General features: G+C 38.5%; 1 protein-coding gene across 9 annotated transcripts in view; it reads right to left on the reverse strand.

Moving 5' to 3' along the window:
• Nucleotides 1-16357, reverse strand: part of PTPRM (protein tyrosine phosphatase receptor type M) — a 489673-nt gene that overhangs the window by 290342 nt on the left and 182974 nt on the right. For all 9 annotated transcript variants that reach the window (XM_075494401.1, XM_075494400.1, XM_075494399.1 and 6 more), the window contains exon 6: nt 5512-5686. In XM_075494401.1, the coding sequence (XP_075350516.1) occupies nt 5512-5686 (175 nt within the window). The remainder of the gene's footprint in view (nt 1-5511; nt 5687-16357) is intronic.

A 16357-nucleotide genomic window follows, 5' to 3' on the forward strand; every position in this document is an offset into this window, starting at 1 on the left:
TTACCACCCATCCCTAACTAGGCACAAACTGTTCCCTTCCCCAAAAATGATTCCTCCCAAACCCAATTGCTCTGACTTGCCCACTCCTGACTTGCCAACTCTCTTTTAAGACAGCGCTGCCTCAGCCTGCGTTGCTCTCTCTCCATGCTCATCTGCTTACCTAAGTGGTCTAAACCCATCTACCCTTCCCTTTCTCAGCTTTGCTCCGTTTTCATTTTCTCCCCACGCCATGGTCACCATCCCCACATTCCAAACACCACTAAATTCCCACCCCAGGTTTGGGGTTTTTTTACCCCAGGCTGTATCTACAAGCTCCGTGCCTGCTCCTCTCCCTGCCTTCCAGTCTGCTGTTGTTCTTCTAAGCATGCTTCTCCCTAGCATCTGCTTTTCCTTTCCCCTCCTGCACTAGACAGTTCCCCTTTCCAGACAGTTCCCTCTTCCACTGGCCTCAGCCCCCTTCCTCATCCCCTACATACATATTTTTACATACGCATGTATGTATATATGTTTATCTTCCACCCTTTGTCATCTTTCTCCCTAGTTTTTAGTGCTTATGTAGTCCCAATCTTCAGCTACCTCCCCTCTCATTTCAAAACACCTCCCAGTTTGCCATACCTTTCAATCCCAACACTAACAACCCCATCTGAGCATGCAGCTACTTGCTCTTGCACCCCTCGCTATCCATCATGCATGTCACCATTTTACCCTCACAGTACAAGGGCTCAGCGAGGTGGAGGGCTGTATACTAAAAGCACAGGAATGGTAAGCTCACAGCTTTTGCTTCCCGTGCCTGGATCCAGCCCATCCCAGAGGAGCTCAGATCAGTGCTTGCATTTAAATTCCGTTCACTGTATCTAGAATTTGGGGAGAATTTGAGAGCTTAACTCGGAGAAGTCTTCATCATAGATATCAGAATGGGGGTCTTGGTGGGTTTTATTTAGTAGCTTGTAAATTGACTATACTTGAAAACAGATTTTCACAGGAACAGAGAAACAGCATTCTTGACATAACTGTTACCCTCCTGAAAAAAAGTTTCTGCTTCAAAGCCCAGAGTCTTCAACACTTTCCTATGGCAAGTTTGCTAAGATTGCGGAACAATCTCAACTGTTTTGGCTGGAGGTTTTCTCATAATCTTCAGGCTGAGGCACACACACACGCTGCAAAATATCAGCCTGAAGTCAGTTTGCCAAAATATGAGCATCCGAAAGCAGGACTTCATGATAGGAATTGTCAGGCAACCATAAAAATAAGTCCTAATACCACCACTGTTTGTAAAAAAGGGTACAGACTGGTGGATCCAGCATGAAAGGCTAATTGGCAGAGAGAAAACAGGCGTTAAGTACTGTGTATACTTACTGTATGAGAACAACAGATAAGCAATCTTTAATATTTTCTTACTGTGTCTTGATCTCAAAATGATTTTGCCCTCCAGAATAAAGTCTTTGCTCTAGAGGTCCAGAAGAGGTTTGGTTCTGCTCCCAGTGTTAAATCTTCCATTTGGAAAGATGCAGACATTTAAGCTGCCAGCATTACAGATGGTTACCTTTCTATGCCCTCGCTTAAAAACCTAACAAAACTCCTTTTAACCAATTTGACACCTAGGTTTACCTTGTTTGAACTCAATAAGCAGTCTGAACTCTGTAATAATCTGATGTCTGCTCAGACAGGCTCATTCTGTTCTGCTAAATCTAATCTGTGTTGGATCTGCCCACTATTAGAAAAATTCAACCTAGGGACTGTATGTAGAAGTCTAATTTACTTCACCAAATACATTTAATCAATTCCACCCTACTATTTTCCTTTTGCTCAATGTTTGATTACTTTTATGTCACCTATTAGATACGAACTGCTGTTTTTTACAATAAGTGGGTGATCTGACAAGGCCAATTTCATGTCTCCCATCAGATGAAGTGACATTTCAATCCAATTCTCTGACAAACTTAAATGAGGATACTGTGTAGTTTGAGCACACACAATGACAAGGCACTTGTCTTTTCAGCCTTTCCTATCAGAACAAACACTCGGGTAAATTGAAAACCTCCCCTTCAGGATTTATTTAAATAGAACAATCAATACTTTATTTCACTATCCTCTAAAAGACATATAAGATAACACAAACAAGTTTAAAAAAAAACAACCTTTTTTTCCTTCTTGTTTAAGGCCAGACTAATTGTTCACTGACAGGCTTTTTGCTCATTAACTAGACAATATTCATGTTTACAGTTCTTTAATAAGATAACATGGGATTAATTGACAGCTCTTTAATTGCTTCCCCCCACAGATTAAACCTTGCTATAACCATATCTGCTCAGGTAAAAAAAAGGGGAGAAAAAAACAAACAAAAAAAGGAACATTTGGCAGTTTCTTACATATCTCTCATGTTCAAGACTTGGTTCCTATTCCTTTGTGATTTCAGGTGTGGTTTGCAGTACCTGACACTAGTAGCCTTTCCACTGATTTTGGAAGTTCTGGTACCTGGTCTCCAGTGCCACACAACATCATGCCACAGCAGCACTACAAACCTTAAAGAGGTTTACATAAGAAAGTAACTGGAATCCACTCAGAGTAAGTTCCTATTTAATGAAACTATATCTACAATAAAGAATAATGAACTTTGTACGGAGTTGTAACCCACTCTACTGTGCAAATGTCCCTATTTAAAAGCAAAGGTACTTTGAAAAAATCCCAATTCCAGTGCAGGAATTGTCATTTGCAACTTGAGTTACAAGTTCAGTAACCAGAATGAAACAGAGCACAATAAATGTTAAGAACTGATTCTCTTTAACTTACAAACGCTAGGTTTGACTCTCCTGTCATCCTAGCAGTGCGATTCCAGGGAAATTCCTCTTAAGTCAGCTTAGTTACACCAGCGAAAATGAGAAGAGAATTAGATTCATTGTTTCCAACAAAGAGTGGGGAGTAATTACACCACTATTTCTACACATACTATTATTAACCCATCAGTAACTCCCATGTATACTAAGCATTATATGCAATATGGGTAAATGTACATTTTTTCATGATTTATCAATGGTAATGGATTAAAAAAAGATACAGCTGCACTGAAATCAATCTATTACCTTTGAATTCTGCTAACTAACATTGCAAAAAAGCTGCTAAAAAAATTAGGAAATACAATTTCTTAATTATACACCACCAATAAGAAAGCATATTTACTAATTAGCCCCTAATGCTGCTATTTCAGTATAGTCATCTATGGTTTTACAGCACAATGTTTAAAATGGGTCTTTTTAGGTCAGAAGGCATGACCTGCAGGTGGTCTCATAAAAGCTCCAATACAGGCAACAGGGATTACCATAATTACTTTGCCACTCTAAAAGTAGTTAATGGGATTACACCCAAAGGCTATACACTTGTTCACAGCGCCCAGCGCAAATTTTCTGAAAGAATCTGGGTAAGCACAAATGCTTTAATGATACGCTTCATAATTTCATCTACTGCACTGCAAAAGGAGCACTAATAAATTAAAACACCCTAAATCAAAGAAATTGAAAAAAATCTAACTTCTTTGGCTTTCTGTATCTCCTGTCACTGATACAGTCAATCTTCCATCTGCCTCCTTCAGGCAGTCTCCATTCTTCCTCATTTCCACTAATCTTAGGTCTGAAAGATGCTTCATCATTCCTGTTGGGGTTCATACTCCACCCTTTCTTGCTCTCTTTGCTGACTTCCATACATTTCCATTTTTGGCCACTCCTTTTATTTCCTTTTCATGCTATCTTTGCTTGGACTGAAATAACCTCATGTTTTCCACCATGCCTTATAATTATATTCTGATCTCACCTTCTCTATTTGCTTCTTTCTTCATCGGTCCATTCAAATAGCTCATCTAAGTTTTCATACTACAATTTGTTTTGTCATGTTATCTTCATACACTGGTTATTCGCAACCTCCTCCTCCTCCCTCCTTGTCTTGTCCCGCTTCTCTCCATTTTCTCTAACACACATCCACTTTGCTTTGCTTTTTTAATGTCTTGGCCTGATTCTTTACTTATGCCACCGTGCCTCCTGTCTTTACTGCCAGCCTCTCCTTTACTGCCTGCCCCTCCTTTACTGCTAGCTTCTCATACGCATGCTTTCTGTACTGACTTCAGAAACAACATCCATGCTACATTTTCAGATGTAATTGTTATCCCACACTTTGCTTATTACACTACATATAAGTTGCCTTTAGGAAAAGGATCACATCTTTAAAAACTCCTGACAAATCCCATGTAGGTTTATAAATATACAAAATAATTAAAGAGTTAGGAGAAAGAAAAGAGCAAGTTCCAGATCAACTAATAACAAAGCCCCTTATTCAGTCTGCTGTCTGCAACCAGAACTGTACAAGCTCTTATACTGCAATAGGTACTGATTTTTTAATTAGATGACTAAGTCATAAGAAATGTTAATTTGTATCTTAACCCAAAAGATAAAACCTAGAGCAAGATTTGGAAAGCAGAGTGACAAGAAGGTACTACACAAAAATTAATTTCTTGTTCGTGTTACTGCTTAGCCTATAAGTTTCTTTAACTCTATTAGAACAGCTATAATGATACCATCCGTGATAATCCAAATGCTATCCCCAAAAGCGAAAAAGTCCTATCCAATGAAGGATACTGTTTCCAAAATCAGAGGATACATAACAGATGCAAGTGTGTCCTTCCTAGTTTCCAGAGGAAAATTCCACACCTGTGGTGAATTTAGTTTTAAGGCACTCGTTCACTCCTTGACAACTTGGATCAAATTGTTTTCCGAAAGAAGAGAGAAAGAGCCTTTAGCCCTTCATCTCACTTCTTGCTTGTTAGGCACAGAATGGACCAGAAAAGGAAGACATGTAACACAATAATGTGGCTCCACAGCTTAGGTGCTACAGAATCTGGTTTTGTCTCTGAAACAACAAAAATAAAATTTTGTTCCTCCAAAATACTAGTATAAAAGTAAGAAGCAATCAAAATGCAATTTAAATATAATGAATGTTAAAAAATTGTTTTAGCACAGTTGTCTATAATAAGGATGGACATACCTGTATGCATTGCATTTACATTTAAGTGTTTCCTGCTGTTTTTAAAAACATCCCTCCATATGTTAGAATATCTGTATTTTATGTGTTCATTTGAATGTAAAACTTTCATATTTTGCAGTAAATATAGTTTTAGAATGCAATCTCCATAAAGGAGGTAAATAGCCAGTATTATGTTCGTACCTTAAAAAAAAAATCTGCTAAATATACTTTTAAAGACATGTAGTTCTAAACAGTGCATTTTGGGGAATTATTCAAAATAACAATCAACAAATAACTAGTTAATTAGCCCTGGCTTCTTCTGTCATTCTCTTGTTACAGCTGGATAGACTCTTAAGATTTACATAAACAGAGTCTATTTATTGAAAGTCTTATCAACTTTAACAGGCTATTAACCTCTTATCGACATTCTTACTGAATTAGCAATTGCAGGTCCTTATTCCATACACTGATCATGCAAATACTGATTTTTTTATTGTGAAATACCTTTGACTATCAGTTCTGCATAGTTCGATACACCAACTCCTCCCTCTGTCCGAATCATGCAGCGATAGTTACCAGCATCCCGCTTCGTGGCATTTACCACACTAAAAAGAGCTACAAATCGGCGAAAGTTGAAGACTTTTATGTCCTTCAAAGGTGCATCCCTTACATAAATACCCTAGGCAAAAAACAAAAATAAAGAATATTGTTAGTCATATTTTAAAAAAACACCGACAACAAATTTTATTTCTCTCAAGTTCCCCAAGAGAGGAGGCAAGATAAAAGCAGAAGTCTGTATGTTACTTTTACAGATGTTTACGCTGTGTGAGACTTTACTGCCTTCCCATGTGAGTTAAACCATTCATCATCAGTGGGCGACCACTCATCTGGAACATCTGCTTTCAACTCTTTATAGATTAACTAATAGAAAGATTTAAGAGCAATGTAACATTTACTTGCTTGGCTTGCTTTACACAAATATTTAAAGTTATTTCTTTTAAAGAAACATGAAATCCAGCATACTCAGTCTCCGCTTTCTCTTCCCCTCTGCATCTGCTACTTGGCGTATGCATCTTGCACAGCTTGTACGGAAATGTCAGTGGATGGTTCTCATATAGCAGCACCTACACACAGGGTTAGCAGCAACTCAGGTGGAAGAGCCTAGGCACAGATTTACCAGGCAAATGACCAACAAGGCAGAAGCTGTCTCCATCTCCCACTTCCTCAGCATGATACCTGGGAACTGCGCAGTTTCTACCCCAGTGCAGCATCTCGCCCTCAATTCAACATATTGCATGCACGGCACAAGAAAACGAGCTATGTAACAGCTGAGGAGCACGAGGCCCAGCATAAGTCCATACTATGGGCCTGCTCCTTCATGTGATCTGGTGCATGGGCTGGAGGAGGAAGAAAAGGAGGGTAGCAGACAGAAGAGGGCAGAGACGACATCTTGCCATGTCCTCTGACACAAAGATGAAGGCAGAGAGACTTGGCTCTCAGATCCTCATCAGAACTTGTGCTCCACCTGCCCATGAAATAGGATACATGCACTACGAACACCCAAAAACCCTCAGAAAATGTAAAATCATCAAATTACTAGAGCTGGCTGGAAAAAAAAAAAAAAAACCCACAAACAAAATCTAGTGACAACATTTACTCAAACACGCAAACAAGACAGACACACTTTTCACAAAAACATATACATTTCAACAACCTGAAGGCTAGGGCCATTATCAAAACATCAAAAGAAACTGGAGAACCCCAACAAGCACCTCCCAAAAGATGCTCTCTCCAGGAAGGCATATGCACAGTCTTGATGCTATGTAATGATACCAGTTATTTTTAGTAGGTTTTTCTGACTTCAGGAGCTTCAAGCAGGGCAAGGGTCCTGCACTACTGAGCTTCTATAAACCATCAACACAGCTGGTGATGTTTGTTTTTCTGCCCCAGTTTGTAGTTTGTCCAGAATTAAGCAGAATTTAAGCTCTACGTAGGAAATACTGACCTCAGTTTGTTATGGCCTTTACTTGCCACCATACTGAAAGTACCCTTAAAATACCAGTTATAACCAGAGAGTTTCAAATACCAGCACATAAAATTAAACTCACCCATAAATCACAAAACCAAGTCAAAGTTAATCATGACATTAATGCCAAAGAAGCAGCATAATTAACAGTAAATACTGATTCTCATGCACAGTAAGGTAGAGTTACTCCCTCTTCAAAAATAAACGTGGGTGATGCACAGCTTATTTAAAAGAAAAAAATGCTTGTAAGATACCCAAAGAAGAATGTAATATCATGCCTTAAAAATTACCCAGTCTTAAATTATTACTTGAGAATTACTTCAGATAATTGCCAGCTCCTTAAAATTCCTAGATTTCTGAGCTGCAGATAAACCAGCTTCTCTGATGTGCCATGGCAGTTACCGAAAACAAAACTTGGAAAGAAACATTTCAAACCACTATTTCAAAACTACTATTTTTACTGGGTTTGCCACTGTAATATCCTTCTACCTATCCTTCTAAGAATGGCTGCAGATAGCAGGAAGCAAGCAGAGTGGGTTAATTATGACTTTGGAGAATGAACATTTCTTAAGAGCAACATTATTTTTTGCCTAAGACAATAACTGATTAATCCTAATTATCAGAGCTGCTGACCAGTCACAAACCATATGGTTTTAAAGTGTGTTACTGCAGCTTTCGGACTCTTTAAGGACTCTGTGCATAGCCAAGTCATGTGCTTCCATTACATCCACCCACGCTAGTTTTTCCTTTTTTCTAGTTGCAACATCAGGAAGCATTACACAGGCTATTTTATCTTGCCAAGAAATAGGGTAAGTTATTCTCTAGGGAACAACATACTGCCACACACTGATTAATTCTAGTACCTAAACTAGCTCAGCTCATTTAGAGTGTGAACAAGGCCCTCCACTTCAGCCTGCACGGTACACCCACCCTTCCACACGGGCACCTGCCTTTGGAATTTACCACGACTCTCATGAGTTATAACACAAATGAAGAACCGTGTAAATATTTTAAGAATTATTTCTCACTGTTCCCACCCAACAAAGGCTACAGGACGCTGTTAAAGGGAGAAGAAGGTGAAGGGAAAGGACTAGGCAATGCCATGAGGCAGCATAATTTCTGCCTTAATCTGCAGCCTGTGAAGAGAGGAGACCATGGAAAGGTATGGTGCATGCACACGCCCTGCTGGCCCCACACAGAGGACTGTCTCCTACCATGCCGGCCCCCTCAGACCTCCCAATGGCCCCTAGAAATCCTGAACAACACAGCCTGCGTTGTCATATAAACAGCCAGGAGTCCACGAAGGGAAGTGCTCAAATACCCGGCCCCATAGGACTTATTTGCCATCTGTTTCTGTGCATACGTAGAATGAAAATTGGAACTGATCAATCCATTGCAGTATTTATAATAAATTATTATTTCACTGGGGTCCCATAATCTTTTTCACGTTTTGCTTATTCTCAAACACACTAATGTCGCCTGATTTCAAATGTCTTAACTGCTGTTCTACAACAGGAAATCTTAGTTTGATCAAATAATTGACTATATGGCCATGCAACACGTGCTATCCATTCACATGTCAATAATTTCGACTGAAAAAGAGAGAAGCCAAAGCATATTTCAGAGGCACACATAATTTTGCTCAAATGAACAAGCTACATGAGCCTTAAATATAACTCAGCTTGGCTCTATAGAGGATTTGAGCCTTTTTGTCCCCCACTGAAATCCAGATGTGAAACAGGTTATTAATGGTGGCTTCAAAATTCATGGAGCTCCAGAATAAAAATTCTTTATTACTATTATTATAACACACCTGTAAAACAGATGTGAGATTATTATTAATAAAGATTATCTTGACTGACTTCTCTTAAACATTACAAACTCACATCAGCAAAGTGTACAGTTTCTAATTATATGTTAGAACTCAAACAGTCTCACAGAAATCACTGGCATGCCATTTCCTACTAGAACTCAAAGGAGACAAAAAAATACACCAAACAGATTTTTTTCTTTAGTCTCTTTGGGAAAAATATTTTCAAGGAAAACATAGTATCTGGAACGGACAAAGACTAAGAAACATAATTGTTTTACTTTCCACAAGAAAAAATACATCTCAAGAGAGCAAGTCTTCCCTCTCTTCTGGGATGACAGCAAATGAGTAGGAGAGCCGCCTAATTTATTTAAGCCTGAGCATAAAGGAATGGTAATGAAGGTAATGAATTCAAGTATAAGAAAAGTTCAATCCACAGGCATTGCAGAAGAGAGTTTAAATAAAAAAGGGAAAAAAAAGGCTGTACAGTAAAACAAAACAAAACAAACAAATAAAAAAACCTAACCAAAAAACCCTCAAACAACCCACACCCCCAAACACTTATTTCAGCAATGGACAAATGGCAAAAGACTATTTTTAGTCTGAAAAAATGTTATTTATAATTTGATATGTGAATACAGAATGGCTTCTGTTTTAACTGTACCCACACGACCAGCTTTGCTCCCTTTATTTGTGATTCACATTTTGTTCTCTCTGAGTTACTGCACAGTGTCTTCAGGAAGCTGCACAGGTATGACAGTGGTCACTTTTATGGTTAGTTAACTATCCAAAATTTGGAGGAGAATGTCAATAATATTTTCTTTTCCATATTTAACAGGCCCCTTTAAGCACATTGTATGATAAACAACAAGCTCTCAGTGCCAATTGTCAATAGCTATTTCATTTAGAATGGCCAGAAATAACTTACTTATATCAAACAAACTTTCGTTTATTGAACATATTAGTACATCCCACTACAATTTTTTTACAAAGAATTACTTTTAGTAGCATTCACAAAAATAAGTTTTTAACACTCGCTAATGCAACATTCTGAAGTCTCACAAATAAGAGAGATCATTTACAATCTATTGGTTTACTAATTGTAGTCATTAAAACCTTAATTTCAGTTCTTTTAAGATAGATTTTGAAATATACTGATAGGTCTTGCAAACTACCAGTTTTTATCTGGAAGCCCGAGTCTTCGCAAATATATCATATCTTATTGAAATTTAAACACACAAAAAAAGACAAGTCTGTAATTTACTAATCCCATTCCAGAAAACAGTATAAAATTCATGATTTACAATGCAAGACTGTGGTACTCTATATTAAAACCCATTAAAACAGGTTGTCGGAGCAACTTTGTAGTGTCCTTCTGTTTTATGGGTGGGGTTTTTTTGTTGTTGTAAATACAGTTCAAAGATAAAGATAGTCCTTTTTACTTTTTGTACTTTAGCCCTGCTTTGCCATGTGAAAGACCGAGGCTTTACTACAGATTAAGCTTGCTAGCTCTTTCTGCCTCTGGGACTCGGAGAACTGTGTGAACAGGACACTTCATTCTTTGCAAGGAGGAAACTGCCGTAATCATTTAATGCTAGACCTGCTTGGACTACAAAGGCCATGTCCCCAGGGCAGAGCTATCTAACCTTCTTAGAGCAGAAGAATTTTGACTGCAAAACAAAGATTGCAAAATGTTGAGATCCAAAAATGAAAATAACAGGTTCCACTGGCTGCTGAGCAACCCGTACATTTTCAAATGCTCAGAGAAAGCTTTTAAAAAAAGAACTACACATATTCAAAAATGCTATTTAAGCCAACTAATGAAAAGATATAACTGGTAAGTCACTTGTAAGAATAAATTTTCTATTAAACAATGCATTATTTAATATATAGGGATATTAAAAAAAAAATCTTAATTTAACCTCAGGATATATACAGCTTGAAAATCCATATTCCTAGTACCAGCATATTAAATGCATACAGAGACAGCTTAAAGCACTTTAAAATGCACATTATTTTTCCATTTTAGGCAAGCTAGAATGAAAAGAAATAGGTTGATGGTTATTTAAATTAGACTTACAGTCTCTTTTAGGCAATGAACTAACTGTAAGTCTTCTAAATGAAGAGCAATTTAGCAGCAACAAGATATATATTAAACCTTTCAGAAATACTTTTAACAAAAATGCAGCAATAATTCAAAGGGATTGAAGTTCTGGGATGTTATATCCAGCACTACCACTGCATTAATCACTCTCAAGGCATGTTTCAACAATTTTGCCAGAAGAGACTTAACAGGAAACATCGGTCAGTCACCCTCTGTCCATACAGGTAGATTAAACAGCTTTTCATACATTTAATAGAAGAAAGGGTTTGCATTATCCCACTTTCAAATATGCACATTTATAAAATTGTGATTAGAGTCATACCAGTGGGATCTCAAATAACATCGGTAGTGCCAGAAGTAATTTTGTTTAAAATATGTATAAAATCCAAATCAAATAGTAATTAATACCTCAACAAAATTGCTTCGCAGAGTTCATATCATTCCAATAATTAAGACAGCCGGCTTTACCTCTGAATTTCTAGAGCTGCTTTCATAACCAAGACAACTGTTTGTCAGTCTAGATTAGAACCACCACAGATCCTGTGATTATCCTGTATTTATTCCATCTGTGTAAGTTAACAAGTGTATTTCATTTAAGTAATGATGCCATGCTGGAAAAAGATTATTATTGTCCTATTTGGAATTATTCTGCTATGAGCCAAAATTGCACTCTGCATGTGTAACTAATGGGCATTCAAGCAAAATGTTATTATTTTACCTTTCAAGAAAGATTTCAGCTTTCAATATTTTAATGTTTGATAACTGAGCCTTTTCTTCAAATCACATAGCTCGCCACAAATCTGTTTATTATGACTAAACCTAAATGCTGGCTGGAGCTGCCAGGTAATATTGTAAAATATTACTAAAGTTACACATTGAGTTATCAAATATTAAGAAATGACATCTATTTGAAGATACAATTAAACATACAGAAAGTAAACAAAGACATTATTGCATTTTCTGGAGTTGTTAAACTCAGTGTAATTTACCCAAAGCAGTTACTCTGTACTTACATATTGAAATTGTTTTGTATCATTCTGACAGGAGCAAATCTGTTATTACTACATAGAGATTTTAAAACAACAAAAAAAACCAAACCGCTGCTCAATCTATTTTTTTATTTTTACATTAAATTCCAGAGTGATTGAGAAGAGTTAATATTCTCTAAAAATTTGTCGGTGCTCTCAAAATACGTAAAAATTCCAAGTCTTCTTTCCATTCATCTTTAGAAGCACACAATACAATACAAAATTACTTGTAGGGAACTAGATCCTCAGAAACATCTGGAGAAAACACAGCACTATGAAATCTCTCTCTAACACAAGAGTTTTATACTTTAGATAGAAATTATGGCCATGATCCATGTATCTGCTAAGCATTTTGCTGAACCCATAGCCCTACTTATAAAGTCATTTAATCTAATACTGTATCTTAATTCTTTGAAATATGCAATGCTAAGTACTTCTCATCATCCTTTTATTTGTATTAAAAATTCCAAGAGTTAGGATGAACAACTTGCTAAAAAATGAAGAGAACATACACAGGATCTTAAACACTCTGCCTTCGAGTTCTGCAGTCGCCAGGCTTCCGGAGCGGCTGGGAAGGAGCAGAGTGATGAGGAGAAAATGAGAAAGTAAAGATCATTAGCATAATTTTCATCCATACACACAATGCAAAGTATACTAAAGCAGGCATTTGTCTGTCTTTTCTGTCCAAGTACATAACAGGACAGTTAAAAAAACGTGCGGTCGTGTCCCACATTCTCTTCACTGGAGAAGTGTTATCTTGTTGGGAAAAAAAGCGGCATGGGATGAATAAAGTCCAACTTGCAAGTTCTGGAGACAACCTGAAGTCTATTCCAAAGTTATAAACAACCAGAATAGCAGGCAAAACCAAAGTAATACCAAGTCCTACAAAGCAGGTAAGGAAGAAGTAGCCAGGAAGGAAGCACACGCATATTTGATGATGAAAACCCATGCCCTATTCAGGGTGAGGCAGCGGCCTCCTGAAAAGATCCTTTCAAACGGGAGGAATGAATGGCAAGAAGAGACGCATGCCTGTGGTTAAAGAAAGCTATGGTAAACCCAACAGTGACAGTGCAATTTGTGAATAAAGACAACCATAGCAGTAATAACCAGTAATAAGTTAGGTACACACTGGTTCATTAAACAGGGAAGCTAATGTAGAGGGGTTTGGCTGGAGGTGTTTCCGTCTTAATTACTGAGTCAGTCACGTAGTTTAACAGCTCCCACCCCCAACACACACCTCCTCCAATGCTCTGTTTCCTTGCTATCATCTTCCCTTTGGGTTTAATTTAAGTTAATCTTTACTTCAGTTCTCCTTGCCTCAAAACAGCTTCAACAGCCCTTGGTCTTATAAAAGAAGCTGCCATTCAACTCCAATTTGAACACGATACCTCCCAGCAGTAAGTTTGTACATTTTAACTACAGTATTCATTGTAAAGGTCACTGTTTCTTTCTCCCAAAGGTCCAAGAGCATAGCACAGAAAGCTTATTGCATTTACTTCATCAATTGCCTAACTCATATGTGTCCCTAAGTGATTCTACTGCTGCTGAACTGTGCTTCATATCAAGGCAGTCTTCAGGGTCCAAAAACAGGCATACCTAACAGGCTCTTCAAAACCAAGCTGAATTTAACCAGCCCCCCGTGGCACAGGTCAACTGTTCTAATATCTCAGGTTTGCTAATCACCATGTATTATATTATTTAACACTCCAGAATAACTGGAAGATTAACACATCAAACTGAGTTTCTTGAAAAGAGAACACTACTTGGGTCGCTTCATTTTCAAATTCAGATAAGAATACCAAAAAGGTTAGACTGATACAGGTAATCCCAGAATAACTTTTCTTATGGGTCACTTCATCAAATGAGAACATATGTGGGGATTGATAGGGATGGAGAAGAGGGACAGATTTATGTGCATCTGTGCTGGCTGTGGCTGGGCTAGAGTTAATTTTCTTCATAGTAGCTAGTATGGGCCTATGTTTTGGATTTGTGCTGGAAACAGTGTTGGTAACACAGGGATGTTTTCCTTACTGCTGAGCAGCGCTTACATAGGGTCAAGGCCTTTTCTGCTTCTCACCCCACCCCACCAGCGAGTAGGCTGGGGGTGCACAGGAAGCTGGGAGGGGACACAGCTGGGACAGCTGACCCCAGCTGCCCAAAGGGACATTCCATACCATATGACGCCATGCTCAGCAATAAAAGCTGGCGGAAGAAGGAAGGGGGGGACATTCAGAGTGATGGCATTTGTCTTCCCAAGTCACCGTTACGCGTGACGGAGCCCTGCTTTCCCGGAGATGGCTGAACACCTGCCTGCCCATGGGAAGGAGTGAATGAATTCCTTGTTTTGCTTTGCTTGTGTGCAGGGCTTTTGCTTTGCCTATTAAGCTGTCTTTATGCCAACCCATGAGTTTTCTCACTTTTACCCTTCCGATTCTCTCCCCCATCCCACCGGGGGGGAGTGAGCAAGTGGCTGTATGGTGTTTAGTTGCCGGCTGGGGTTAAACCATGACAGCATCCCCTCTAACTTCTGTATATCCATAAATATCTGCAGGTAAGCAAATTTTCTGCAAATCAATGTATGTAGTCCATTCATTAATATCTGGTAGTTTCTGAATACTTGAGACACAGTTCTAAAACAGGGAAAAAAGGAAGAAGAACAACTACCTGTTACCAGAAGCTTTTTGTCCAGAGTCCAAGTTTCATATCATCCTTGTTAAATAAAAATAATAATGGCTCTCTTAGGTGGCACTTCTGACTCTCTTTATAGATACAAGGTGCAACAGGGCATCTTCAGCAAATGAGGAGGACCAAAATCTACTAATATTTCATGTTACCCACAAACAAACTTCACCAAGCTGTGTCCAGGTGTCTTACGGTTTTGCACTGTTGTCCATAACCAAGGTCCTAGTGGATTTCATAGAGTTTCCAGTGTACCTCTAAAAGCAAAACTTCTACAGTTCATGAATTTTTTAGATTTACTTTTTCCCAAAAATCTCTTCTGGTCACAGGAGATTACCAAAGATACAGAGGATTGAGTGTCATATTTTAGTGATAAAAAGGCTTTTTTCAAGACAAAAATTTTAATACCTATATTAAAAGTTTTCAGATTCCATATTCCCTTCATAAGCAGGAACAGCTGGTATACTAGTTGAAAACAAAATGTGTATTTCAGTCTCACAAGTGCACTCTTGGCAGGGCAGCATCCACCTCTGCTAGACTGGTGCTGAAGGAAGGCCTTTATCATCCATTATCACTCCTTGCAACCTGATGGATGACCGGCACCGCTACAGAGATAAGCACCTCTCTCCCCTCTATCTACAGTACTTTTTTTTCTACTGTATCAAGGGTTGCTTAGTTTTCTTGAATTAAAATAATGAAATTTGCTCACATCCACTGAAGTTTTTAGTTTCTTTTTTGCTATCACTACCAATGGGGTCTGTGGTGCTCACTGATCTGAAGTTTCCAATTTAAAGGTTTTGACAATGTAAAACTTCACAGCTGCTTCTGCCAGGTATTTTCACCAGAAGTCAACTATTTTGGATAACATTTTAAGCTTCTACGCCACTTAGGAATGGTGGAGCTGGTTCATGAGGATAGGAGTGAAGTTTATTCTTCCATTTACCCTTATCTGCATTTTTTTACTATTAATAACAAAACATGCTGACATTTCTTCATGGTTATCTACATTTGACTCTTGTGCCTGGCAGGGCAGTCCAGGTGGATGGGGAGGCTTACCCCGTAGAGCAGCTTTGCTAGCCAGGCTTCTGCAACGTTTCTGAGTGGGAGAATATACGGCTCATTTTTGTCTCCATTATTACAGTGGCACCATCTTATACAAGCAGTGTAAGGTTAGTATATAGATTCAGAGTAGCTATCGCACCAGCAGGCATTTTAGTTTTTTCAGCTGCGCATTTCATTGGTCATAGTATCTGTGTGAATCCCAGTTGTGCTACACAGGAAGCACGTGGAAGTAAGATGTCAGTCTAACATCCATCAGTGATTGTACTGGGGCCCTGACTTGGCAAGTTGGCCTCTATTTTTCTGTTTATTCAATGGTTTATTTTTCTAAGGAACATGCAGAAATCTCTTGCAAGAACCAGCCTCAGCAGCACAGTGCTGTGGAGGAAAGATTTCATTGTGCTTGGATGCAAAAACAGGAGGACGGCAGGTTGGCAACCCATTTCCAACACTTCTGAGAGCATGTCAGTTCCCTGACTTTGAGAATTTAGTCCTAAAGCAATCTCAGCACTCGGACAGTCATGCCAGTGATAAGAGTACACAGCACCTGACGTGCCACTCAGCCTCGCTGATGCTAAGGAAAAGATGGTGTCCAAGGAAGAAAGTCACCTTTACTTCCTACCACACTCCAAACACATTTTGTA

The sequence above is a fragment of the Mycteria americana genome, chromosome 2 (genome assembly GCF_035582795.1).
Source record: "Mycteria americana isolate JAX WOST 10 ecotype Jacksonville Zoo and Gardens chromosome 2, USCA_MyAme_1.0, whole genome shotgun sequence".
Classification (NCBI taxonomy): Eukaryota; Metazoa; Chordata; class Aves; order Ciconiiformes; family Ciconiidae; genus Mycteria; species Mycteria americana.